The sequence below is a fragment of the Stenella coeruleoalba genome (assembly GCF_951394435.1).
Source record: "Stenella coeruleoalba genome assembly, chromosome: 5".
In the NCBI taxonomy this organism is placed as follows: domain Eukaryota; kingdom Metazoa; phylum Chordata; class Mammalia; order Artiodactyla; family Delphinidae; genus Stenella; species Stenella coeruleoalba.
In genome coordinates, this window is record NC_137150.1 from 131,692,303 (window position 1) to 131,720,024 (window position 27,722).

General features: G+C 46.0%; 1 protein-coding gene across 1 annotated transcript in view; it reads left to right on the forward strand.

Annotated features, from left to right (window-relative positions):
• The window catches only part of HUNK (hormonally up-regulated Neu-associated kinase), a gene marked incomplete at both ends in the record, with an annotated part of 117,139 nt that overhangs the window by 54,068 nt on the left and 35,349 nt on the right, over positions 1-27,722 (forward strand). The window contains 2 exons of the mRNA XM_079922921.1: positions 11,703-11,758; positions 17,578-17,713. Of these exons, the coding sequence (XP_079779047.1) occupies positions 11,703-11,758; positions 17,578-17,713 (192 nt within the window). The remainder of the gene's footprint in view (positions 1-11,702; positions 11,759-17,577; positions 17,714-27,722) is intronic.

Consider the following 27,722-nt stretch of genomic DNA (forward strand, 5'->3'; position numbering starts at 1 on the left):
TTGTTGTGTGCCTCTGGGCTAGTTAGTTAACCTCTCTGAACCTCAGTTTCTTCTTCTGTAAAATGGGAATATTCGTGATACTTATCTCATGGTTGGTATAAGGGGAAATGAGTTAATATACAGAAAGAGGGACTTCCCTGGTGGTCCAGTGGTTAAAACTCCACTCTCCCAATGGAGGGGGCCTGGGTTCGATCCCTGGTCGGGGAAATAGATCCTGCATGCCGCACGGCATGGCCAAAAAAAAAAAAAAAAATTAAAGAAAAACTATATATATACGGAAAGAGCTTGGGACAGCGTTTGGTACACAGTAAGGGGCACGTTTAGTGTTGGCGGCTCTCATTATTATTATTTGCAAAGTAATGAGAACAGTTGCTCAGGTGCCTGAAAGAAGCATCAATGTTAAGATGGCGTGAGATTGTTTTTCAGCGAGCGACGGTGCTTTCATCGTATTTGCTTTACATATGGTAGTCGCTTAATAGCTGTTTCATTCAATGGCACTGAATCACCGCGTGAAGTGTGAACTTGCCCTTGAAAGTTAGGCATGTTCTCCATAAGCCAAACCAACGTTGCAGATAATTATGAAAATCAACCTTTTTTTTTGAAACAGCCTGTTCCTTCCTGAGGAGGAGCTTTGCAAGCAAACCGAGTGGAAACAGGATTCTTAGCCGTGTTGCCGTTGGTGGTGGGTGCTGACTTTAGCGCTAGACTAAATGAGGTCAATGCGATACAATAAAATAAGAAAATGAAAGCGCTCTCTTTCCCTCCCAGGAAAGCGTTGACTTCACCGATAAATGCGTACTTCTTCCTTCACGGAGTCATAATTCACAGCTACTCCGGGTTGTTGAGAAAACTTAGGGCTCACGTTTGATTCTCATTTACAAAAGCAAGAGCAAGGAATTATACATATGTGCACACACATACGTTTAAAAGTTTTTGTATTGCGATACAACTCACATACCATAAAAGCCACCATTTTAAAGTGTACAAGTCAGTCATTTTCAGTATATTCACAGAGTTGTGCAACTATCACCACTGTCTAATTTTACAATATTTCCATCACCCCGAACGAGAAACCCTGTACCCATTGGCAGTCGCCCCCCCCATTCCCAGCCCTCCCAGCAGCCCCCGGTAATAAGCACCAATCTGCTTTCTGTCTCTATGAACTTGCCTATTCTGGACGTTTCATATAAATGGAAACAATATATGGTCTTTTATAAGTGGCTTCTTTCACTTAACTTAACCAATGGGATTGGCACCGGGGGATGCTCTACCTTGGGTGCTTGAATCTGGGACACTGTGGGGAGGTCCCGGGCTCAGGGGCAGAGGGGTGGCACTGGGGGGAGGGAGCCAGCCTTGGCCAGCCCCCATTCAGGCACATCCTTTTCTCACTAAGGTAAGAAAACCTCTCCTTGTACATATTTTTAGTCACACACATTGTCACGAAATCACGATTCATTAGAACTCTTGGAGTTTCGATCAGCAAGGAAGGGAACATTCAGAAATTTTAAGTGAATAACGCTATTTTTGGCTCTTTCCAACAATACCCTTGTGTAACCTGCCGTGTCAGAGCTCTGCCGTTATTAGGAAAATGATGGTCGTAAGTGCTTCTGCTTCTGTCTTTGGTGACTAAGATGACAAAGGCAGAAACCTCAGGAATGAATCAGCTTGGGTTACCCACTCAGCTGGTCACGGCAGAAGACAGAACCCGGGGAAGAGCTTTCCAAGAGACTCAAGGTGTTATTACAAGGGTTTCGTGCTGTCAGAAATCAGATGTGCACCGAGCTTGGAGCTTTGAGGACAACAAAGGGAAAGCCAGCAAAGGCTGTGCATCGCTCGCTGGTCCCTCCCACAGGAAATTCTCAACAACCATTTTAAAGTAATTTTAACAAAATCCAATCCCTCTCAGTGCAATTACTGTCAGAATGTCAAAGGAATGAATTTAATAATGTTTTGATAGCAAAGACGGTGTGCTTTTTCTCTCTCCAATATCCAGCGTTCTACTTCCCCCCTCCCTGGAAATATATTCATCAGCCAATAGTGGCAAAGGCTCAGATCTTTTAAAGTTAGGGAAGATTGGAAATACAGGTGTTGTTTCGGAGCAGTTCTTTATTTTCTTCTCTAGAAATCATGTTAATGAGTGTCACCTGTGCACACCTGGACACAGGTGATCAGGTGGTTGAGACAGCACAGGAAAATGTTTGTTTAGAATATATTCATGGGTGGCTGTACCTGGACTGTCTTGATTTTGAAAGGTTCTATACGCCTCATTTTTAGCAGCCGTAATCTGGCCGGTATCCTATATGCTGTAGCCTTTTTCAGTGGTGGAGAATCTTCTCCTTTATGCTATGGAGGTGGGGTGAATTTCATAATTTATTTTGAGGTTAGATTTTTCAAATGAGTAAGAGAGTTTAGATAGCATTTCAGAGATGTCCTGGAGTCCCTGGCGGGAAGAGTTCTGAGCAAACAGATTGGATCTTCCGAAAGGATTTAGGATGAATTTTGGTGGCTACATTATATGATTTAAAGGGCTTTTGGTCATGTGTTAGAGGATGCTCTAAAAAGCACAGCTCCTGATGAGGCTGGTCCTATATCGTCATGTCATCATCAACTTAATGCCTAGCAGAGCCCTCATTTCCTGTGAAATTAAATCTAAATATTTAATTCTCTCTCCAGAACCATTTAAATATCATTTAAAGGAAGCAAATCTTTAAAAATCTTGTAACTATTGCAAGTAGAAGGGAAAAAAGGAAACTGAACGTCTATAAAGCAGATTTCCTTAGCCGGCAGAGAACTTCATTTAAAACTGGACCTGCCATAGCTTCTGTGTCTTCTACAACAGGGTTGTCGTTCACTTTTGCAAAGTTAGAATATGGTCTTAACTTCTTCATTACACCATTTGAGGATTGCCTGAGATGCTTTCGGTTTAAAATCTAATGAGGGTTTCTTTTCTTTTTTTCATTTTCTCTTCTGGGCTCACCCAGCAGGGTGCCCAAATCTGATGATTTTCCTATTGTACGAAGAACGTTGACTCTTCACATCCATCATCAAGAATACTGATTCTGCCAAGAGGCTACTTTGAGATTCCTCTCTTCATTCAAAATAACAAAGTCCAATCAAACTGTACAGAAAAAACATACCTGGGTAACACAGTACCGCCATCCCCTAAGCAGGAAGAGACAAGCCATAGGGGCCCGAGGACCGGGAGAGAGACACAGACGATCAAAGTGAACGGGAGCCTGTGTGTCAGCACGGCTGCTCCCAGAGCCGTGTCTTTATTCACTCATCAGTATTGGGGAAGGACCTTCTGCACTTGGGAGGACTATGGGGCAAGAGAGGGGAGTCTTCTTTGTTCTTAGGGGCCTGACAAGAAGCAAGCCCGTCCTGTACTGGTGGGGGGTTTTAAGAAGTTGTTTTAACTTTTAAGTTTCCTTGGAGAGAGGAGAGAGGACAAGGCACACGAGAAGGGAGCGACTTCTGCTCATATCGGGGGCTGTTGGAGATACCAGGGCCTGAGCACATATCTGGAGGTGCTGGTTATATAGATCAGAGGTTTTTTGTTTAATTGAGTTTGAAAAAACGTGACAACTTTGTGGACTGGGTTGCACGGTGGTCGGCCATGTGGATTTTAAAGCCAGACCGCCTGCGTCCACGTGCGGGGTCTACCACTTAAAAGCTGCACTGTGGCTGGACTTCCCTGGTGGCGTGATGGTTGAGAATCCGCCTGCCAATGCAGGGGACACGGGTTTGAGCCCTGGTCCAGGAAGATCCCACATGCCACGGAGCAACTAAGCCCATGCGCCACAACTACTGAGCCTGTGCTCTAGAGCCTGTGAGCCACAGCTACTGAGCCTGCGTGCCACAACTACTGAAGCCCACGAGCCACAACTACTGAAGCCCGCGTGTCTAGAGCCCATGCTCCGCAACAAGAGAAGCCACCGCAATGAGAAACCTGCGCATCACAACGAAGAGTAGCCCCTGCTCGCCGCAACTAGAGAAAGCCCGCACACAGCAACAAAGACCCAATGCAGCCAAAAATAATAAATAAATAAAATAAATAAATTTATGAGGAAAAAAAAAGCTGCACTGGGCAAATCACTTAGGCTTTTTTGCCTTGCCTTCCAGAGCTACACAGCAGGTATAAGGGATTATCCACTTCATGTTGTTGTTGTGAGGATTAAATGAGTCAGTTCATGTAAAATGCTTAACACCGAGACCCTTAGGAAGTACTGAGTACGTTTTTGCCGTAACTACCACTGAGTCCACCTCATTCACTTTATCCACCGAGGCTGAGTTCTGTGTGCTCAAGGCCTCACAGCTGTTCTCTGCTTGTACTGCCCTTGCAATCTTTGGATGAATCGTATTCATCCTTCGGGTCCCAGCTAGGAAGCTCACGTCCTCCAGGATGCCCTCCAGGCTAGGACCCCTGGTCATAGATTCCCCGGCACCTTCTACTTTGATTTCCAAACACTTTTCACAAGATAACTGGCTTGCTTGCTATCTGTCTTCTGCATAGGCCACCGTATAGCCCAGCGCCCAGCCCAGTACTCACACAGAGAGACTTTGTTGGATAAATGAAGGGAAACTGAACGGATACAGTTAGTGTCAGAGTTAGCACTGGGATGGAAGCTTTTGGTCACCCATTCGTGTTCTTTCTGGAATATTCCATATTCTCCCTGGAATTTTAAGGGAGTTTCTTCATTGACTTCATACCAATTTGTTTATTTTTCAGGTCACAATTTGTAGAGTGGCATCTTTTTAGTGAATGACCAGCTCTTTCATTTTATAAACAGAATTTGTTTCCGGAGCATTGTAGGAACTCAATAAAGGTTTCATTTTGAATAAATAAATCAGGTACATGCTTAACAAATTGTTCTTATGTTTTACCAAATTGCCCATCTTGTAAATAAATCAAAGATTAAAAAATCATTTGGTTTTAATACAGTGCTTCTGAAGATAAAACCTAATCAAAAACGAAAACAGAAACACCTCTTGTTCACAGCAAAATGCTTATTGCCTTGGGGAATTATGTGCTTTTCTGGAATGCTTTATTCTTAGCTTATGACTGAAATCCATCTTGTGGCCATCTCCACAGGTACAGCATTCTCCCCCAGACCTAATCCTCTGTGGGTTTGGTCCAGGCTCCCCACCTCCTGCCCGGGCCCCTGCTCTCTGACCTTTCCTTTGAGGGCTCATGCCCCCCAGTACTGTTTGCTTATCACCAAGTGAACCACTTAAGTCTTTCCTGGAGTCTCCCCATTCACTTTGTCTTAGAACCTTTAACTTCATATCCTCCCCTGGCCACACCAGCCTCTCACCTCTTACCTATTAGTGGTTACTCAGCTGAGAGTGGCCCATTTTCTCATTTCCGCCGTGAATGGCCCTGCCAGGTGGCCCTTCTCATGACGCCATTTTCCAAAGAAGAATCAGATGCCCAGAGAGTTTATGTAACTTGCCCAGGGCGGCTCAGCGGGTCAGTGAGAGAGACCCAGCCTCCAGAGCCCGTCTCCTTCCCTCCCCAGGCTCTCGTGTTGGACCAGGCCTTGCTCAGCCCCTCCACCCTGGGCCTTCACCAGCTCTTTCCCAGCTCCCCCATGTCTCCCTCTGTCCTCTTCTCCCTTCCCTGGAAGCCTGGCAGCCTCCAGTTTATGCCCCTCAGTTCCTCACTTTCATCTTGGGTCTCAGCCCTGAGTGGCCCCTGGAGGCTCTCGAGTTTCCCACCCCTCAGTTTAGGCCCGGGGTCTGTTAGAGGCCCGACCTTCCACCCTCACTGCATGGCCAGGTGAGGCCCAGGGGAGGAACTCTTCCTTCATTCCCATCCCGGTATTCTGGAAGCGTGTGTGTGCAGGTGCACACAGACACGTACACTCGCACACACGTGGGTGGGCGTGCAACACATATTCACACACATGCAGTCTCATACGAGTACCCATGCACGGATGTGTGCTTTTCCCGTAAGCACGCACACCCACATTCCCGCTCTGCAGCGTCCTGGCGGTCCTGGCCCTCCCCTCCCCCATGGCGCCTCAGGACCCTGTGTTTGTTATGACAACAAGGCCCTCCCCTCCACCCCTCAGTCTGGGAGGGCAGAGTTCCTTGTGGCCAGTCTCCAAATCTTAGAGATTATCATCTTTAAAGAAATGCAAGGAACCTCTGGGTGGGTGGGCGGGCAGGGGGAGGGGTGCTTGGTAGCCTGTGGGTGAACCTTTAATTATTAGCTGCGGCCTGTTCGAGCTTGTTCTTTTGAAATAACCTAGAACAAAGGGCTGGTGATTAGGGCTGTCCCCTTGGGCCTTCTCTCAGTCTCTGGAAAGATGCCTACCCACCCCCACTCCCCACCCCCAAACACTGTTTGGTCTGCCGAGGGCCGCCATGATGAGTACCACTGGGCATTTTCCCTGGAACTGCCCAGTTACTAGAGACGGGTCCAGAAGCATCTGAGCCTGCACTCTGGGCTTGGCTGCCTCGTGCTTTGCCAAAGGCCACTTCACTGGCTACTCTCCTTTGTTCCTAAGACACACCATTGCCACTCCTGTCCCCTAGCACTGTCCTAGTCAGTGGATCCTCCACATGTGCCCCATCCCCTTTCTTGCTTGTCCTGACTCCTCTTGGAAGCCCCTTTGGCCAAGGAAAAGCTATTTCCTGTCCATCCAGGGACCATTTTCTTTCCTTCCCTTTGGCTTTCAGTTGCAAGTTCACACCACCTCAAGTTTGCCAGACACAGAGAGGAACTTCTCACACTGCAGGACGGGAGGAAGAGCCCTCCACTTCTCTCTCGTCTCCACGAAGTGCTAAATCCGATCAAGGACCATAAATATGAAATTGAGCATTACCCCATCATCAAGTGCAGACCAGTCAGCTGTCAGAACCTTCCTTCCCATCTGACAGATCTGACACTTAACACAGACAAATATTTTGCTTTCGGGATGGAGCTAAAAACCATGCTTTTCACATGGACTATGGGGGAGGTTTTCTGGATTATAGAGGCCTGCCAGTGTGTGCGTGTGTGTGTGTGTGTGTGTGTGTGTGTTTCTGTGTATTATATATTTAAGGTACATTGTGATACACTAACACTAAAACCTGTGAATAAGTTCATCCTTCTTTTATTACTCATGTAGTTATCTTTCAGTTTTTGGCCTTTGGGGTCATATGTTGAGTAGCTGGGCAGAGGGTCTGAGTGGCCCACTGTGCTGAATGGATTCATAATTAACTTCAGGTGGTAAGGATGCTCCACAGTGAACATCCTGAATGAGGTACTTGGTGGTAGCCATAGCATTCCTAGTACTGATCTCCTAGGAAGGGAGAAAATATCCAAGAGCTACTTAAAAAATTAGTAGATTTTTTTTTTTTTTTTTTTTGCGGTACGCGGGCCTCTCACTGTTGTGGCCTCTCCCGTTGCGGAGCACAGGCTCTGGACGCGCAGGTTCAGCGGCCATGACTCATGGGCCCAGCCGCTCCACGGCATGTGGGATCTTCCCGGACTGGGGCACGAACCCGCGACCCCTGCATCGGCAGGTGGACTCTCAACCACTGCGCCACCACGGAAGCCCTAGATTTTCTTTTTAAAAGCAGTTTTAGGTTTACAGAAAAATTGTGCAGAACTGCAGAGTTCCCACCTCCCTTCCACATTGTTTTCCCAATTATTAGTGTCTTATGATAGTGTAGGATATTGGTTACAATTGGTGAACCAATATTGATACATTCTTATTAACTAACATCCGCAGTTTACATTAGGGTTCATTAGGGTACCTAGTACATTAGGATACTCTTTGTGTTATACATTCTATGGGTTTTGACAAATGCATGATGTCAGGTAGCCACCATTATAGTATACAGAATAATTTTACCACCCTAAAAAATTGTGTTCAACCTATTCATTCTAGCCCTCCTCCTGCAACCTCTGGCAACCAGTGATTTTTTTCACTGTCTATAGTTTTGTCTTTTCCAGAATTTGGAATCATACAGTATGTAGTATGTTCATACTACTTTCTTTCATTTAAAAACATGCATTTAGGGTTCCTCCATGGCTTGATAACTCATTTCTTCTTACGGCTGAATAATATTCCATTGTCTGAGATGTCCCCCAATTTGTTTATCCATTCACCTACTGAAGGATATCTTGGTTGCTTCCAAGTTTTGACAATTACGAATGAAGCTGCTGTAAACATTCATGTCCATAAGTTTTCAACACGTTTGGGTAAATACCTAGGCTAAAACGACTTTTTAAAATATGATTTTAGACCCTTTTTTCCTAAAGAGTCAGAAGGAAAGTCTTCTTCTCCTCTTTCTATTTAAATCTCCAAAGACAAAGCAGGAGGTGGAAATAAAGCCAAAAGAGGTTGAATGTTCCCTTCATTTGGGTAGATTAAGTACATTGATCTGGGCAGATACTGATGTAGCTACCTTTCCATTAACTAGTCATGGAGGCAGTTAGATTGGTTATCACTGAAATCCTTGACCAAAGGGTATGGGTAAACAAGCCATTAACCAAGTTTGTTCTGAGCATTTTTCCTAGGGGTTGGGATGGGTGGCTATGGGATGCAATGGGTGAAAAGAAAAACTGATTTCATTTTTCTCATTTTGCCTAATAATTACATTTTAATGCCTTCTCCCCTGGTTATATGACATTTTCCCGGTTTTAAAAGTGGGCTTTTTTTTTCTTCTACATTTTTCTCGTTTTAGCCTTCTATTTATATCATTCTTCTAATCGCTGTGGTTGTTCTCTGGGCTTTTGTGGCCCCAGAATTATCCAGCTTAGTCTTATTACTCTCGACAGTTGCATTCTTTTCCCTCGCCTCTTTAAGCCGTTTTTCTTTATAGTATTTGTTCTGAACCAAATATCTCCTTTAATGCCCTAGTGTGGCTTCCATGCTTCCCAGGGAAAGAGGTTTAATTTTGCTGGAAACAAACTGTGGCTCTCCTTTAGATTAAAATAATGCTGCTGCTTTATAATCAGTTTTCGCAGAATCACAGTTTGGGCTATTGCTGGCACACTGTTTTTCTGAGTCTGTGCAAGTGGCTGGGAATTACCGTATTTGCTTGAATATAAGGGTGCTGTCTTCTGTCCCCATCCTCTTCAGGAAAGAGGACGTGCCTTACAGAGTGCTTGCAAAGTCTCTGACAGTATGGGGGCACAATCTCCATTTCTTTATTTTCAACAACAAAGGACCAGTTAACCTTGACCTGACTCACTGAGGACTTTGGGAACTCTAGAAGTCGCCTGAGGAAACCAACAGAAGGGGAGGCATTTTGCGTGGCTTTAATAATAACTTCTAAAGAGAGATGACTCACAATTGTGATAGTTTGTGAGACCACTCTAAAATCGATTCACTCAGCAGATAATTTATAGAGATTTTAAATGGGCTCTTGTTATTTAAATGACTTGGGATAATATTTCCGGCAAGCGTGCGTCACAGACAGATTCGAAAAGTGCTTTATCTCAAATATCCAATCAACTTAAAGATCATCTTACACTGGAAACAGCGGGCGATGATTCTGCTGAATCACCTGAAGCAGGATTCATCCTGCCCCTGCCTGCCACACGTTTGAATGAAATTGTGTCGTAAAATGTGAGGGTGTGGGAACAATATTTCTACAATTAATTATGTTAAGATGGTAGTATATGCTCTTAACTAGGAAGGTGCCGCTTCGTAGGTCAATAGTATAAATAGTCATTTGATAATTTCATTGCATTTCTAAAATTTATATATTTGTGTTTTCCGAAAACCCTTCTGAGGGGCAGGGTCCTCCGACTGGGAAAGTGTGGAGGAACATCTTGCACTGGGGGTCACCCTGCATTTGGACATATGTGACATCTTTTAAAGCCTGGCACAGTTTTCCAAGTGTATCGTTTCATTTGAATTGAAGTGCAGGTATACAGTTCTTCCCGTTGCTGGTGCATGCGGATTGGAGACTATCGATTTACCTTCGCCAGCTGCCAGGTTCAACGCAATCTCCCTTATTCAAGTGTCCAGCCTTAAGGCTACCGGCCACCTTCCAATTTTGAAATCCACTGGTCACTGTTTAGAGCCCACCTTTTTCTGCACTTGACTCCTTAACTCTTCTCGTCTTGAAATGCTGCCCTTTTGTCGTCCTGTGCCAATACTTCCCCGACTCTTCCTTCCCAGCCCGCTCTGAATGTCGGTGTTCCCACCAGCATGTCGTCCTTGGTCTTTTCACCCTCATTCTCTACCCTCTCCCTGGGCATCTCATGTCCTTTCCAGGCTCAGCTTCTACCCATACTGAGGTTGAAAATTGATAGTCTGTAGGCTGGATCTTGCCTGCAAGGTTGGCCCACGCACTGTGATTGTTATTGTTGTTTTAAATGTGAATTTGTTGCCAACATTTAAAAAACTGGGATCGAATCTAGATTTCTGGCTTCTCTTGGGAAGCAGGATGAGGTGGCAGTGCTGAGACCAAGCTGTGAGACACTGTCCCCGTTAAATGGGACACTTTTGCTCTCCTGGCTACCACAGTCCTAGCAACTGCTGCTCCCCTTGCCTCTGCACTTTGAAGAAGTGCTATCAGTTGCCATTTTTGTTTATCATGACCACACTATTCTAGTTCTAACAATAGCGATAAGAGGACAAAAATAATCCTATTGGCCATGTCTCTTTTCAGAAGTGGGAAAATAAAAGCTGGACCAAGGATGCTGTGTTTCAAAACGATGGAAGAGATCATTTTGTGTGTGTACAGAAGGGAAGAATATTCTTACATATTTAATGTTCATGGTGTGTCTGAATTGACAGGCTGCAACTTAAGAGGCTCAAGTATAAAGAGGTTTATACTTTTGCCTGTGTTTTTTCCTTCTGAAATCCCAAACGATCTCTTTGGTAATGTAGATTCATCGGTATTTGCTGAGTATGGAATGTGCAAAGGTACTGGGGCATAGTGGTAAGCAAGGCAGACGTGTTTCCTGCCTTCAAGGGGCTTACAGTCAGCTTGTACAGATACCACAGGCCCCTCACACTCAGCATGACCCTGGGTGCATTTCTCCCTCCCACCTTCTGAATCATCTCAGTGTCCATGATCAAAGTCACCCATCTGATTAGCAATCTTCATTCCATCTGCAAACTTAATTTCCTTTGGTCATGTAATGTTAACACATCCTTGGACATAATACCAAGGATTAGGACCCTGACATCTTTGGGGTCTACTTTTCTACCCACCATAATAGCTGATTGCTAAATCGATTAATGTATTATCACTTGCCAATTTGTGGATTGGGATCCAAGCATGGAGGTTGTAGGACCGATAATTATGTTAGCTTTCCATTTTTTTTTTAAAAAACTGTTTCCCTGAATCTTCCTTACTCTGGTGGGTTTTGCTCACCGTCTCACAAACACGTGGCCACATTTGTATTTCCCTGACTGTTCCAACAGTGCCTGCCTTGAGTGATGCTTCCACTGTCTCCCGGTCTTAATAACTTCCAAGTTTCAGCTTTGGTCCCATTTCTTTTGGAAGCTTATTGGTTCTGCCCTTCCTGCTCCCCATCTTATCTGAAATCCTTTAGCTTTTTCAGTCTGCAGCAATTACTTATATCATGTTTTATAAATATTTACTTATTGATTGTGTGAGTTTTGGCAGAAAGCCTTATGGGTTGGTTCAAAGTGGCTCTAAAGCAGTTTGTTTCCCTTCAGAAGCAAAATGTCATTCCACTGTTTCAAGTGCTTATCTGAAATGTTGTGTGGTTTTGTTTATTTCAGAGACTTGAAGATAGAAAACTTGCTGCTAGATGAAGACAATAATATCAAGCTGATTGGTATGACTTTTTTTTTAAAGCAAGATTATCCTTTAAGTGCTGTGTTATCAATTCTCAGTTATTTGTTTCTGACTTTGAAAATTATCATGATCTATCTCTAAACCCCAGACAATACTTCTAGTTCACCTCCTTTTACCTGCAACATTTAACAATGGTTTTGAAAAAGAAAATTAATTTGAATAATTTAGACATAAAACATGTTCTTAGGATTCTTCAAACTTCTGCTTCTCTGTTAAGTCAGACGGAGCTGAACTTTTATAGGGGTTCTTTTTATCTGAATTCACGAGAACGCGTCTTAAAAATAGTGGAAAATAGTTTGGTTCAGAAATGCCGCCCTTAGCTTGGCCATGCCTTATTTTACTTTTCAGTGAATGTAGAGGCACTGAAATAAGGGGGAATGTGACCTACCTTCTCATTTGAATATCTTTAGCCAAGCCCTGTAGTACACTGATGGTCGTGCAAAGAGAAATCCCCACAGAGGGACCCTTTAGAGATCTGTCCCAATCGGAAGGAGGGTCCAGGATGGAGTGAATCATAATTGGTTCACAAGTCAGTGTCCAGAAGAGAATTCACTCCATGGCTTATTCTCTAGAATTTCTGCTTTTGTTTGCCTGTCTTGTTGCTCTTGGCAAAATCTCAGGGCATCATTTTTCCACCCAGATTTTAGCATCATCTTTTATTCCTTTCTTTCTTTTCCCACCTCAAGTGCAAGTAATTTCTTCCACCTCAATGGCTTGAAAAAACTTTATATTAGAAGAAAAGAGAAGGATCAATAGAACTTTGTGAATTTTTTTTTTTTTTTTTTTTTTTTTTTTTTGCGGTACGCGGGCCTCTCACTGTTGTGGCCTCTCCCGTTGCGGAGCACAAGCTCCAGACGCGCAGGCTCAGCAGCCATGGCTCACGGGCCCAGCCGCTCCGCGGCATGTGGAATCTTCCCGGACCAGGGCACGAACCCCTGTCCCCTGCATCTGCAGGCGGACTCTCAACCACTGCGCCACCAGGGAAGCCCAAACTTTGTGAATTTTAACTTTTGTACCCAAGAAGGAAATTTTGTTTGTCAAATACTGAAAACCGTCTCAAGACTTTCTAAAACATATCATTCAAGTGACCAGTTATATTCTTTGGGAGTCCAGCTGGCTTCCAACCCAGTAACAGTCAAGAGGCTGCAAGGGACTCCAGACCCCTTGGCTGCGCGATTAGGCACCACTGACAGGCGTTGATAAATACACCCATTATTAGGAGATTAACAATTAAGAGGAAACCAGTTTTTTTTCCCCAAAGATTTTATAGGAGGTATTGTTAAAAGATTCCTGGATGATTCAAAGAATTTTTTTTTAAATCAGATTGTTTTACTACTGCATTTGAGTTGTCCTGAGGGCCAAATGCAGCAGCGCTAAACAAGGCAGACATTGAAATGTCTGCAAGATGTCTTTCTGGTCCTGGTTTCCAGGATCTGCGGCATTAAACAAAGGCATGTTCCGGTGAGGGATGGAGGAAAGGAGATTGTTTTTTAGGTTCCCTGGCAGGGTGACCTGGAACTTGTCTTTGGCAAGTGTGTAGGTGACAGTCACAGAGTTGCCCTAAAGCTGCAGAGATTGTAAGAGAAAAGGTTGTGTGAAGGCTGGATGTCCACGACCGTACGAGTAAGAATAATTCACTTCCCCTGCGCACCGTCTATACTGAGGCTGGTAATTCCAGCAAAGAGCAGGCCACCGGCAGGGGGTCTCCCTACCCACCCAGCATCCCCTACACTGTTTCTTCCCTTCACTTTGCCTCCCTGTCTGCCCCTGTGCTTGCTTTCCCTTCTCTCTCTTCAAATGATAGCCCTAGACGACCATTTGTGAGAGTATACAGTGTTGAAAAGCACAGATCTTTTCGTTGCTGAGAAGATCCTCGAAGAACCAATCTCTTGTCAACAGCAGATGCATTTAATAAGTAGCTCACAGATTGGCTGCATAATAAACCCTCTTAGAGGAGACCGGTACAAATAAGATGAAGACAGGATGGACCTAAATTAGAGCCCACAGTTGCCTTGGGATGAGAGGTGGACCCTTTGGATACCAGGGACCATTTTACTCAATCATCATCTCCCAGCTTGACAAATGCTGGATTGGTACCCACGCAGGGATTTCAGCTCATCCAGACAAAATGGGCCATGTCAGAAACTGGAATTCCCAAAATGGCTGGAAAAGAGGCTCTGATAATTAGATGTCCCTTTGTTAGAACTTTTCACTTGGCGCCTACTTCTCTCATGATCCGCTAAAACCAAACTCCTAATGGAAGGAGACATTATGCCATCCCAGAGGGCAGCTGGGAGTTGCGTTTTGTTTAGCAGAATCTGTGTTACCTCATTTTTTTCATAAAGAGGAGGCCGAAGGAGGGGAGGGAAGATGCTGGAGGCAAGGAAGGCCCAGTGTCTTGTGGGTTTTCTTGCCCCTGGGTTGGGCAATTTGGATCAAATGTCTCTACAACTGTCCTTTTGCAACTTGAAAGTCCTTTGAACCTTTTCTTCAAAGGAATTACCTAGTTGTTTATTCAAAGGTTGATTATAGCTATTACCATTTTCTCTTAATAGTTTCTCTTTGAAATAATCTGATTTAAATAAATTTACTTAAGCCATGTAAGCCATGTTTCAAGTTAACTAGAATTAGCTGGAATGAGATTTGATTTAATCAGGATCCTTCCCCCGCACCCCCTTTAAAAAAAAAAAAGCAGTTTGATGTTTTTAGTTTAGTATAATCTTAAAATGTATCAGCCACAACTTAAAACGGTTTTGCACTTCAGTTTTCCAAAACAGCGTTCATTTGGACGACGTCTTTTCAAATTCATTGTGTAGCTCCCAGAAAATTGAGTGATAATTGGCTTATGCGTTTACCAAATCTAATTGAGGCAGACCCATGTGACATTACTGGGAGGCCAACTTCTCCCTAGTTTCACAATTCTAATTATAGGCATATGTGTAAAATTTTAATAATTACAGTTATGAATGTGAAACATATTAGTTATTTCTCTACAATATATTTTAAATTAAACCCTTTCGACTAGGTCAACATAAGTCACTTAAATGTAGATTTTATCTTCTGCATTCCCCAGATCCTCTTCTTATTTATCTTCTTGAAACTTAAGACAAGGCAAGACGCTGTGTGCACAAGCTTGCCTGGGAGCACAGGGGGTGATCTGGTCTCTTATCTCCCCTCCGCTGCCCTCTTTTAAGATCAAGCACTTTGTTGTAGACCCCAAGTCAGGAGGTGAGGGAGTAATTGAAGGAGTTGTGGGTTTTTTTGTTTTTTTGTGTTTTTTTTTGCGGTACGCGGGCCTCTCACTGTTGTGGCCTCTCCTGTCGTGGAGCACAGGCTCCGGACGCGCAGGCTCAGCGGCCATGGCTCACGGGCCCAGCCGCTCCGCGGCATGTGGGATCTTCCCAGACCGGGGCAGGAACCCACGTTCCCTACATCGGCAGGCGGACTCTCAACCACTGCACAGTTAATGGAACCCCACGGAGATTCGAAAGGGAGGCTTTTAGTTTAGGGGCTCTTAGGAGATTGGGCCTCTAACATGACTGTTAAAGAAATATTCCTTGAAATGTTGGCCCGGTTAATATGATGTGTATTCCATGGCGCTGCCTCTCCGTCTTACCAGAGTGGGTGATCTTCACACACTGGTTGCTTCCTTAAATTTCCTTTGGGAATTTTAAACGCCATTCAGTTTAAAGCTCAATATGATTTTTCTACTTGTGATGCCCCCACTTCTCCTACTTCAGTGATACTACAGGGTGGGACCTGAGAGCAGGGCCCTCAGATCCGTCTGAACAGAGATCTCCTGCTAATCCAGGAGAGCCGTGGAGCCCCTGAAGGGCCTTTTTGGGCAGGTTATGTGCGGCCTGCTAGTGCAGGCTGGGCCGATGGGAAAAGAAATTGGGGCCTTTTGTCCCCCTATTTGTCAGGGTGGGAGTGGAAGAGTAGAGAGCAGAGGAAGAGAGGAGGAGGGAGATTAAGAGGAAGGAATAAAATCATATTTTAAAAAACTCCCCCAGACAAAAGAAGAGTCGAGTATGTGAACAGGCAGCATTCCTGGTTGGTTTCCTCACCCCAGTTTCGGTTCTGATTCTTCATTCGAATCTTGAGCTGAAGAGTTTGGGTGATCTTCAGAGCCTTGATGTGTTTTCAGAGCTCTGCTTGGATGGGGTTCTATTTATTTATTTTTAACATTTTATTTATTTATTTTTGGCTGCTTTGGGTCTTCGTTGCTGCACGCGGGCTTTTTCAAGTTGCGGCGAGCAGGGGCTACTCTTCATTGCCGTGTGGACCTCTCATCGTGGTGGCTTCTCGTGTTGCGGAGCACGGGCTCTAGGCACGCAGGCTTCAGTAGTTGTGGCATACGGGCTCAGTAGTTGTGGCTCGCGGGCTCTAGACTGCAGGCTCAGTGGTTGTGACGCATGGGCTTAGCTGCTCCGCGGCGTGTGGGATCTTCCTGGACCAGGGCTCGAACCCACGTGCCCGGCATTGGCAGGCGGATTCCTAACCACTGAGCCACCAGGGAAGTCCTGGGGTTCTGTTCAGAAGCGCTCTTTCCTTATACGGCTTACACCAGCGACTGTGGGGAGAAGTTTTGGTGGTGCATCTTTATCCGTGGTGTGTGAGTAGCTTCGCGGACTCATAGCACAGACCCACCCTGTGTCTCTCCTTTCCTGAGCTTTTCCGCAGCTTTCACGAGAACCATGGCTTTGCAGGTGGAGACGTGTTAGCCTCAAGGAGAAAACAGTCAACGAAATTAGATGTATATCTTGCCAGCTGAGAAAGTGCGAGGGTTTTGTTCCCGATGTGGAGCCTGTCTCTGACCACAGCCCCTTTCTGACTGAGCCCCGAGGGCTGAGCCTTCTGTTTGGGGACCAGAACCATAATATTTACATTGAAGTTCAAAGGAGGAGCCATGCTCTTAATTCTTCAATCAATGAAGATGGAGGAAAGATATCAGATGAGCACCTAACACTAACAGCCCTCTAATGACCTGTCAGTTACAGGATCTGTAAGATCAAAAGTAAACACAGCACAAAAGGCACAATGGACCCAGTATGGCTTTAGATGCCCCGGGCGCTTCTTTCTTCTTCCCCCCCCCCCCCCCCCGCCGGCCTTAATCATCCAGGACCAAAGCAATGCTAGGAGGTCATTTAGTCTAGTTCTCATTGCTATCTTTCTGGCGTTATTTTTCCGGCCAACGCTCAGCGTTGTCTAAATTGTTGGGTGTATTTTTCCCCCCTCGTCAAATCACCATATGTTGCCTCATGCATTAGGAGCATTTTTAAGAGACTTGCATGAAATGAAAGAATTCAGCCAAAAAAGTCAGCTCTAACTGGTGGGATCGCATGTCACCTGGGGTGACACCAACACCAGCCAGAGAAAATCAATCTTCCTTTGGCTTTTTCCCACTTGGCCACTTGGAAGCCAGCAGGCTGACTCCAAGGACTTCTGCTCGTTTTCTCCTTCTGCCTTTAGTCCTAGAAAGCAAGCCTGTCTTTTTTTCTGGATGACTCATTTCCAAGATTTGATGAAAATATGTTTTGGTTCAACATACTTTTTAGCTCTCGCTGGATTTGACTGTGAGGCCTGATAGAAAATGTTTCCAGTTCAGCAAGGGAACTTTTGTCTTGAGACCCATACCCAGAGGTTACGGTTCACAGCTGCTGGGTTTCCTTTTGGATGTGAAATGATGTGTTAGCCCGAGAGAATGTTTCCTTTCCTGCTGCTTCCCCCAACCCTCCCCCCTTTTTCATTTCCATGGTTTTCTAATTCAGGGCTGGTTTTGTCCTCCCCTCTTTGCAGACTTTGGTTTGAGCAACTGTGCCGGGATCCTGGGCCACTCCGACCCGTTCAGCACACAGTGTGGCAGCCCCGCGTACGCCGCGCCCGAACTCCTTGCCAGGAAGAAATACGGCCCCAAAATCGATGTCTGGTCCATGTGAGTTATTGAGCTTCTAAGACTGAATGCGCCCTCCTGCTGTCTCCGCTGTTCCCTTCTTATGAAATAACCTTTGAGTATTTGATGAGCATGAATTATAATTATAGGCTCTGGGATATATATGCAGTGATTCTTTGGGGTCCTGATTTCCACCTCTGTTCTTTCTGTCTTTTCTCCACCAACTGCCCGAAAGGCCTTTATCAAAATTCATTAACGTGCCGGAAGGGAAGAAAACAGAGCCGTGCCCTCGCCGAGATCACGTTCTGGTTTCACGAGTCACTCATATCCTTCCCCTGCTTGGAGTCTCCCAAAGCTTTTCACCAGCATCAGCGTAAATCCCAGCCTTGCTGCCTGGCCCCAGACCTCATGGGTCTGCCCACCTCTCCTGCCTCTGCACCTATCACCCCACCCTCTGCTCACGGTTCTTCACACATGTCAGCTTCTGTCTTGTCTTCCCCACCTCTGGGCTTTGCACTCGCTGTTTCTTTTCTTGTATTGAAGTAGAGTTGGCGTATAATATCGTATTAGTTTCGGGTGTACAACACAGTGGTTCGACATTTATGTATATTACATACTGGTCACCACAATAGGTCTAGCAACCATCTGTCACTGTACAAAGTTATTGCCGTATTATTGACTATATTCCCTATGCTGTAGGTTACATCTCAGTAACTTATTTATTTTATAACCGGAAGTTTGTGCCTCTTAATCCCCTTCACCTATTTTGCTCAAGCCCCCCCCATCCCCCTCCCCCCGGGCCAGCACTCGCTGTTGGTTTTGCCTGGAATGCCATTTCCCAGCTCTTTGAATGGCCCATCCACTCCCACATTCCGGTGTTAGTCCAGTGTCACCCCTGCAGAGTCCATCTCTTGTTCCGGGGATGCCAGCACCTGGCACAGAGCCTGGGCTGGAGAGGGTTGGAGGGAGGGAAGAAGGAAGGTAGGAAAGAAGGAACGAAGGAAGCTAACTGTCCCCTTTGCTCCTCAGGACAACCTGTGAGGCCGGCTCTTACCCTCTTTTACACAGACAGGAGGGCAGCTCTGTAGTTAGAGTGGCCCAGAGCCACCCAGCCTGTAGGCGTGGGAGCTGCGCTTTGCACTCAGGGCTCTTCACGCCTCAGCCTGAGCTCCCGGTTCCTTCCCTCTCTCCAGAGGATGTGTGAAGGCTGCAGGTAGAGAGGGTGCCGTGTGCTGCTGACTTGCTGGGGGCCACTGGGGTAGGGGGGAGTGGCAGAAGGAAGCAGAGGCAGAGGATACCTTCTCTTTGAGGTGTGCTGGGTGGTGTGACTGGCAATGCTAATCCCAGACTCTTTTTATACTGTGCCCAGACGGGCCTCAGAATCCTTCTCAACACAGCCCTCCAGGCAGCCAACACCAATGGATCAGAGTCAATACACAGGTGAAATCCATTCTTGGTGTCATAAGTGTCTGGTACGTAATCTGCCCTTAATAAGTATTTACTTATTAATGGGTGACTATGAAAGTTTGAGTCTATAATCATTCTCTCTGCTTAACAGTTAGGGTACGTATTTAGGCTAAATGGAAAGCTTTCAGAGGGATGATCTGTGTACCAAAAAAAAAAAAAAAAATGTGGAGAATGGGGAGTCTGAAAGACCAGGGGTTCAGGGGTGTCACGTAACTGTGGTGACAGGCAGTGGGGTGGGCGACATAGTGATCAAAGGGAAAGAGAGGTTGGAGAAGAGGTGACAGTTTGCTCTTGAGGTCCTGCTCTAGAGGGGACTGGATAATACAGTGTCGTCCCTGGTTGTCATGGTGATGAAGCTCAGCCTGTGTGAGAGGGACCCTTTCTGGCCCACGACTAACAAAGCAGGCATCTCCGCAAAGTCTAGAACTGCTGGTAGAGGAAGGAAGGAAGGAAGGAAGGCAGGAAGGAAGAAAGATTGTCAGAGCTGTAGGAGAGCGCCTGGCCTTATAACCAGCCTGGGGTCACTCGTCCCCTTGTGCTAACACTAAGATGGGGACAAATCATTTATCCTGTGTGGGGAAATACAAAGGAAAATGAAAAGCACAGGCTGCAAAAGACAGCACCATCTGAGGGTCAGTATTAAGCTCGGACTTTGTTCCTGCCTCTTCTTCTGAGTCCCTTGACGTGGGAAAGGAATCCACATTTAGTGACCACAGATGCTCCACTTCTTAGTTTTGGGGCCCCATGATTAAAATAAAGGGACTTGGGACTTCTCTGGGGACACAGTGGTTGAGAATCTGCCTGCCAATGCAGGGAACACGGGTTCGAGCCCTGGTCCGGGAAGATCCCACATTCCGTGGAGCAACTAAGCCTGTGCACCACAACTGCTGAACCTGAGCTCTAGAGCCCGCGAGCCACAACTACTGAGCCCACGAGCCACAACTACTGAGCCCGCGCGCCACAACTACTGAAGCCCGCATACCTAGAGCCTGTGTTCCACAACAAGAGAAGCCACTACAATAAGAAGCCTACGCACCGCAGTGAAGAGTAGCCCATGCTCGCCGCAACTAGAGAAAGCCCGCGCGCAGCAACGAAGACCCAACGCAACCAAAGATAAATAAATTAAAAAATAAATAAATAAAATAAAGTAAAGGGACATGGTCCATTGCCACCTGCTGTGTTGCCATCCATCCAGTGATTCTACCCAGAAGTAATGGTGGCCTCGGAGGAGGGCAGGTAAAGGGGAAGCTGCAGGAGGAATGGAGATGACCCGAGACCAGGATGCCCGGACTCTCGCCTCCCGCCTCCACCCTGGCTGCTGGCCTGGTGGGGCTGTGTCTGGGGCAGCTGGACACTTCTTTGCTAACCTCCACTTAATCGCATTTTTTTCCAGAAGATGATGTGCAGCTGAAAGTCTCCTGAAAGCTCTAATAGGGCCAATATTCTTAGTCATGATACCATCAAGTAATGTATGTCAAAGCCTTTGATAAATGGTTAGACACTTTACAGACACTGGGCTTCAGCTGATCACGGCAAAGCTCTGGAGGCCCGTGTGGGATGCGTCCAGGTAGACCAGAAACCGCAGCCCCTTGAGTCCCTGTTCTGGTGCCCTGAGGTGGGGAGTTGAGGTGGAGTAAATTCTTACCCTTGCTCAGCTACAAAGGGTCATGTTTTATTCCTTCTTAGAAACAAGGTTTCCCCAGAGCAGCTCTGTGTTAGCTGACACTCTGGAACATTCCCTAGGGGATGAGACCACATGACCCACACCTAATTCACAGGGATGGTATAAACTCGGCCCTTTTTAGAAGCTGTTGATAAAGCTTGAAAAACAAAAGGAAGCTATGTGAGCCCTATATTGGCTTACTAGAGATTTGTTCATTCAGCAGATATTTGTGGAGTCAGGCCCTGTGCCGAGTTCTGAGTGCACAATGGTCCGTCCTGCTCCTGTAATGATCACTGTTAACCCTCACATACCTCCCGCTGAGTGACGAGCAGCGTTCCAAGGGCTCTGCGAGTTTTAGCTCATCTCGTCTGCCTCACAGCGCTTCAAGGGAACGCTTTGTTGTCCCACTTTACAGATGAGGACACTGAGGCATGAAGAGCTGAAGGCACTTGCCCAGATAACACACACAGCTTGTGTGCGATCAAGCCAAGATGGACCGAGGGGGTTTGACTCTGGAGTCTGCCTTTCATCGTCACCCTCTACTGTTTCTACTATGTTGTACTTCCTCTTGTAGGATTTACAGACTAGTGGGGCAGACGGACAATTTTTTAAAAAGCTGTAAACTCAGTGCGGTAATGGCTGTGGAAGAAGTGGGCGGGATGCAGGGAACAAGGCTGGGGGTGGCCTCTTGAGAAGACCTCAAAGCCAAATCCTAAGTATGAGAAGAATTAGCTATGGGAAGAAGAAGGTGTGGGAGAAGGCTGTAGGCAGACAGAACAGGATGTGTGAAGGCTGTAGAGTGGGAAGGGGTGGGAAGGGGTTTGAATTTTGCGCTAAAGGTAGTGAGAGACTATTGGACAATTATAAGCAGGTGGGTAACAAAAAGTTATGGATTGACTTGTGTCCCTCCAGAAAAAGGTATGTTGGAGTCCTAAACCCCAGGACCTCAGAATATGACCTTACTTAGAGATTGGGTCTTTAATGAGCTAAATGAGGTCATTAGGATGGGCTGTAGTCCAATATGATTGTGTCCTCACATAAAGGGGAAATTTGGACACAGAGAGAAGACTATGTGACAATGAAGGCAGGGATCAGGGTGATGGATCTAGAAGCCAAGGAACCCCAGATGGCCAGCAGACCACCAGAGGCTCAGGGAGCAGCAAGGAACAGATGCTCATTCACTGCCCTCAGGAGACACCAACACTGCCACCACCTTCATCACAGACTCTGCGCCTCCAGAATTGTGAGATTTCCTTTGTTTAAGCTCTGCAATCTCAGGAAAGGTGAAAGGTGAGTAAAAACTCACCACTCCAGATCCCAAGAGCCATTCTCCTTCCCAGTGAATCAAGTGCGCTAACTGACAAGTGAAACGGACTAGCTGAAGTCTTGGTCACCCCTCACAGCCCCCCAGCAGAGGTCACCAAAAGGTCAGACCATATACCGAAGTCTCAGTCCTTGCTGTTCCCCGTACATTATTGGCTGCATGAAAACCAGAAACAAAAGAAAACCACCAACATGTAGAATTTCATTCACATAATGGTGGGAGAGTCCCTGGAGCAAGAGAGGACAAGCCTTGGTGCAGAAGCACTTTTCAAGATGCCTCTGTGTTACCTTTTCTCATGTCTCTTTGGGCAAAGCCCAGAGTCAAGAGGAGAGAGAGATTCCACCCCCTGAAGGGGGAGTAGCAAGGAATTTGTGGCCTTTGTCTTTTTTTGTTTGTGTGTTTTGCAATTGAACATACTTATCTACTCCTATGGACAAGTGTGTTCCCCCCCAAATTCATATTTTGTAGCCGTAACCCCCAGTGTGATGGTATTTGGAAGTGGAACCTTTGGCAGGTCATGAGGGTGGAGCCTTCATGATGGCATTGGTGTTCTTTTAAGAAGAACTTGCTTACTCCCTGACGTGTGAGGACACGGGGAGAAGGTGGCTGTCTACAAGCCAGGAAAAGAGACCTCCCCGGAACCTGGCCACGTTGGCACCCTGATCCAGACTTCCAGCCTCCAGAACTGTGAGAAAATAAATTTCTGGTGGTTAAACTACCCTGTCGGTGGTATTTTGTTATGGCAGCCCAAGCTGACCAAGATACCTGCTTATAGGTGACCTAGAAGTCTCACCTGAAAACAAATAGAGCATGTCCGGAGGCACGGTGCTGAGAACAAATGAGGATGCCCAGCTGGGTTAAATTCAAGAAGGCATCAGAGGAGCCTTTAATCTGCTCCTGAGGGATGACATGGAGTTTGCCAGATGGAGAAAAGGAGGGGAAACTTTCCAGGCAGAGGGAACAGCCTGTTCAAAGGCGGGAAGTTGTGAAAAGTCTGATTCCTCTTGCTCTTAATCTTGGAGAAAACAAAACTTCAGAACCTTCCTTGAGAGATTAATTTTCCACTGCTTTGGGATGTTTGTGTCTGAGACACTGGTTAGGTTTCTGTTTGGTGCCCACGACTTTGCTGGCGGCATTGGAAATGGAAAACCCAAAGAGAATTTAATTTTAAAGGCTGTTTAAAAAGAGAGTGAAAGTGGGACCAATTTTCTCCCTGGGTCAGACACCAGTATTATAAAACATCCCTTTTATTGTTCTGAAAAAATAAAATGAAGAGTTTGCTTCCGAAATCAAAGCAAACTCCCATCTCCAGAGGTTTTTTTTGGACCTTGACAGAGGGATGGGGCCTTTCTTCAAGACTTCTGACACTGACTCAGGGAGAAAACCAGCTTGTCATTCAAGGAAAGCTTGGGAAAGAAAGCTCTTCCCCACAAATGGGGCCCCCAGGATCCTCCTCCTCTAGTGAATCAGGAATTAACAATGGAAATGGAAAAAGACGTGTGCCATCTTGGGGGACTCCCGTTATTTTCAATGGTCATTGTTTTTGTATTTGAACTATATATGAATACCTTTTTTTTTCTTTTTTTTTTTTTGCCGTACGCGGGCCTCTCACTGTTGTGGCCTCTCCCGTTGCGGAGCGCAGGCTCCGGACGCGCAGGCTCAGCGGCCACGGCTCACGGGCCCAGCCGCTCCGCGGCACGTGGGATCCTCCCAGACCGGGGCACGATCCCGTGTCCCCTGCATCGGCAAGCGGACTCTCAACCACTGCGCCACCAGGGAAGCCCTATGAATACCTTTAAGATCATTCGCTTCTTTCCTTTAACCCCTGTGAATGAAATATCTATATCTCTATCTCCAGTGAATTTTGAAATTTCAGACACAAATATTAAATACCCATTCTGGTGCAGTGAACTTTTTTTATGGCAACTGACTTTTCCTCAGAGTGGCATATATGCTAATTAAAAAAACCCTTTAATGCAGATGTACTTTTGAAATGAAAAGAATCCAAATTAACTTAATTTTCAAAATATTACAATGCTCTTGGGAGAACTTCCGTGACTCTCTAAGGGTAGGGAAAACAGAAAGTGAGAGTTCTATCCCCAAAACATTGAGAATGCAACATTTTTTCACCAAAGTCGCTCTTTGCTTTCGTGGGGGCATCTGAGGTGAGGGAAGCATTTTTGTGAAGACCTGGTACTTAGTGGAGTGTCCTGCACGATACACCCAGACCACCTTCCCAGGCTCAGTGAGTCTGTTTTCACTTTGTGGGAAATCTCTGTTCCAGTGCTGTCTCTTTGGGTAGACAAGTTGGCCGAGGGGGGTCATCTTGTTCCCAGCCCTACTATCCCCATATAGACCTAAGCATTCAGGAGGGAGAGCGGGAGAATTTGTCCCAGTCCTCAGACTCTGTTTTGTAAAAGTACTGCCAGACACCATCAGCTACTTCCAGGGCTCAAATCTGGAAGGATAGCGTTTTCTCTTCATTCAGGCCCCCTTAAAATGAAAGATGGCAGGAGAAGCAGGCAGAAAGAGGAGCCTGATGGCTTCTTTTGGGTAGTTTAGAGCCTTTGACTTTTAAAAGAGAAGGTTTCTTTAGCTTTTGAGCTTTTTCAGTTATAAAATACAAGACTTTTTTGTTTTTGTAGCCAGCACGTGCATTTAAAATAGAAGAGGAAAAGGAAAAGTGTGTGTGTGGGGGGGGGGAGCCTTAAAATCCACAAGAAAATGATTTCTTGCTGAACACAGACCATTGAATGGAGTAGTTGTGAACTTTGAGATTTACCAAATGGATGGATCTGTTCCTGCTCTGTTTTTAAGACCTTGAATCAGAAGTTGTACTGAAAACTGATACTGAAAGATGGAAGGCTATTGATTTTAAGTGGAGAGTTTTAATTTTTCCAAGGCAGTTTCTTTCTTGAAGAATCACACAGAAGCAAGGTGTGTCAGCTGAAGGTTCTCTCAGCTTCACTCTGGTATAAACTGGGCTGCCCACCGGCCCTGTGAGAACCCGTATCCACACCCTCCCCTGACACCATAGCTCTGCCAATTGCTTTGTCCCTTGTGTCTTGTTAAAGTTGCTGGCTGACTTCTCCAGGGAGCTGCGACTCTATGTCTTTCCTTTCGGAGATGCCAGGTGATACCCCAACTTTTCCTCCAGGGAATATTTTTGTGTTTCGGATTAATATCAGGACCACCATTTGGCTCCTGACTTAATCCCAAAGATTCCACATTTACATTTCCTGGGGCCCCTTCCTCTCTTCTTCCAGCTGCCCTTCAGTGGCACTTTTTCCTTCTTTCTTGACATCACAGTATTCCACCTGGCCAGCCTCTCTGGATTTGCTTCCATCCTTATTTCTTTCTGCTTGGAAAACCCTGAATTGTATGTGCTTGCTGCCCTCCTTCATCCCAGCATCTCATTACTTTCTTTCTTTAAAACTACCTGTGGTTCTTGGGGGCCCCATGTCTGCTATGGAGAAGCTAGAAAGCCCATGGGCCGTGTTTCAAAAGACACATCAGGAAATTCTGAGCATGTTTTGAAACTCCTACTAATTCTATGGGATTACAGAGGTTTATAAACCGCATTCCACATTTTCCCCTTGGTATTCTCACATCCTTCTGAAATGTCAAAGGGACTGGATTTCTCTTTATCCAGATATTAAACGTGTATGAAAACTCTAGGGGAGGGGAATTAAGATGCTCAGTCTGGTTTCCCTTTTCAAATCTGCTGAGGCTGTAGGACTATTAATGTACGTTTCTATTATTATTTGGCAATAAGGTACAAATATAATGGGAGCTTTTTATCTCTCGTTTTTAAAAGTTTTGTGATGAAATGACAGGTCACATTTATCAAGCAGTAAACTTATGCCAGACACAGCATTCAGCACTTTCTGTGGCTTAGTTCATTTGACCCTTATACAGCCTGAGATGTAGGTACTATTATTATCCACGTTTTATAGATGAGAGACGCTGGATGAGAGAGCTGGGTCTTCTTTACAGATTTGTGACTGTTTTTTGTTGATGATAAACTCCTCCAAGAGAAATGGAAACCTGGAGTGAGTTTGGTGAAATAATCAGGTAGAATTACTATAAAAACCACTTGCTCGATCCTGGTCTGACCACAGAGTTCACGGGCACCATTTTTAAGACAAGCATCTGCTACCTTTATCTGTGGTCACCGCCAGATCGTGGAGAGGGGCAGTGACTGGAGGAGATTTTTTTTTTGGGGGGGGGGCTGCTTTGGGTCTTTGTTGCTGCACGCGGGCTTTTCTAGATGTGGTGAGCGGGGCTACTCTTTGTTGTGGTGCGCGGGCTTCTCATTGCGGTGGCTTCTTTTGTTGCGGAGCACGGGCTCTAGGCGCGCGGGCTTCAGTAGTTGTGGCACGCGGCCTCAGTAGTTGTGGCTCGCAGGCTCTAGAATGCAGGTTCTGTAGTTGTGGCACACAGGCTTAGTTGCTCCGCAGCATGTGGGATCTTCCCGGACCAGAGCTCGAACCCGTGTGCCCTGCATTGGCAGGTGGATTCTTAACCACTGCGCCACCAGGGAAGCCCTGGAGGAGATTTCTGTCATCTTTTGCAGCCAGGGGTGACAAGGAGACAAGCAGTTTGACGTCTTAAGAACTCCTTGAAGGAAGAAAGTTCATAAAGCTTTTAGAGTCAGTTCTCTGACCCCATATCACACTCACCAAACTTCTTCAGTTGGATCCCCGTCCCATTACCATAACATGCTACCTTATGTAGCATTCTGCACTATTTCAGGCACCCCACCTGTCACAGGATGCTCTGTGTCCCTAAAGATAAAGGGAAATAGAAACGGTCATAGGGCGATATTCGTCAAACTTCAGTATCGTTCACTCTTCTTATAACCCCGCGTGTTGACTCGTGATTTTTATTTAAGTTTTACTTATTGTGCTTGCATGTAAAATTAAACTCCTTTTGGGCTTCCCTGGTGGCGCAGTGGTTGAGAGTCCGCCTGCCGATGCAGGGGACATGGGTTCGTGCCCCGGTCCGGGAAGATCCCACATGCCGCGGAGCGGCTGGGCCCGTGAGCCATGGCCGCTGAGCGTGCGCGTCCGGAGCCTGTGCTCCACAACGGGAGAGGCCACAACAGTGAGAGGACCGCGTACCGAAAAAAAAAAAAAAAAAAATTAAACTCCTTTTATTTAGGGTCCTGTAGAAATGAAAAACCAAAACTCATTTACAAGTTAAATCTAACCAAGACTAAAAGAACCCCCAAATATTCAAATGAGCAACATTCACTAAATGCTAAGGCTCCTGTGGGTGGGAGCTGAATTGCTGTACGCGGTCTGAGTGTGGCTCTCACCGCTGGGCACAGGCTTTCTGAGCTGCTCAGTCCCAGCTTGTGATCACTGCACTCACTCACCACTTTTCACTCTTTGAGTGGCTTTTAACCTTGGGTGTGCACGGGAAGCACGTGGGGGGCGGGTGCCCACCCCCAGAGTTTCAAACTCAGTAGGTCTGGCGCGGGGCCCCAGAATTTGCATTTCTAACAAGTTCCCAGGTGATGCCTCGGCTGCTGGCCTGAGGACCACACTTCGGGAACCACCACACTCTTCAGGTAATCAGGAGGCTTTCTTTCC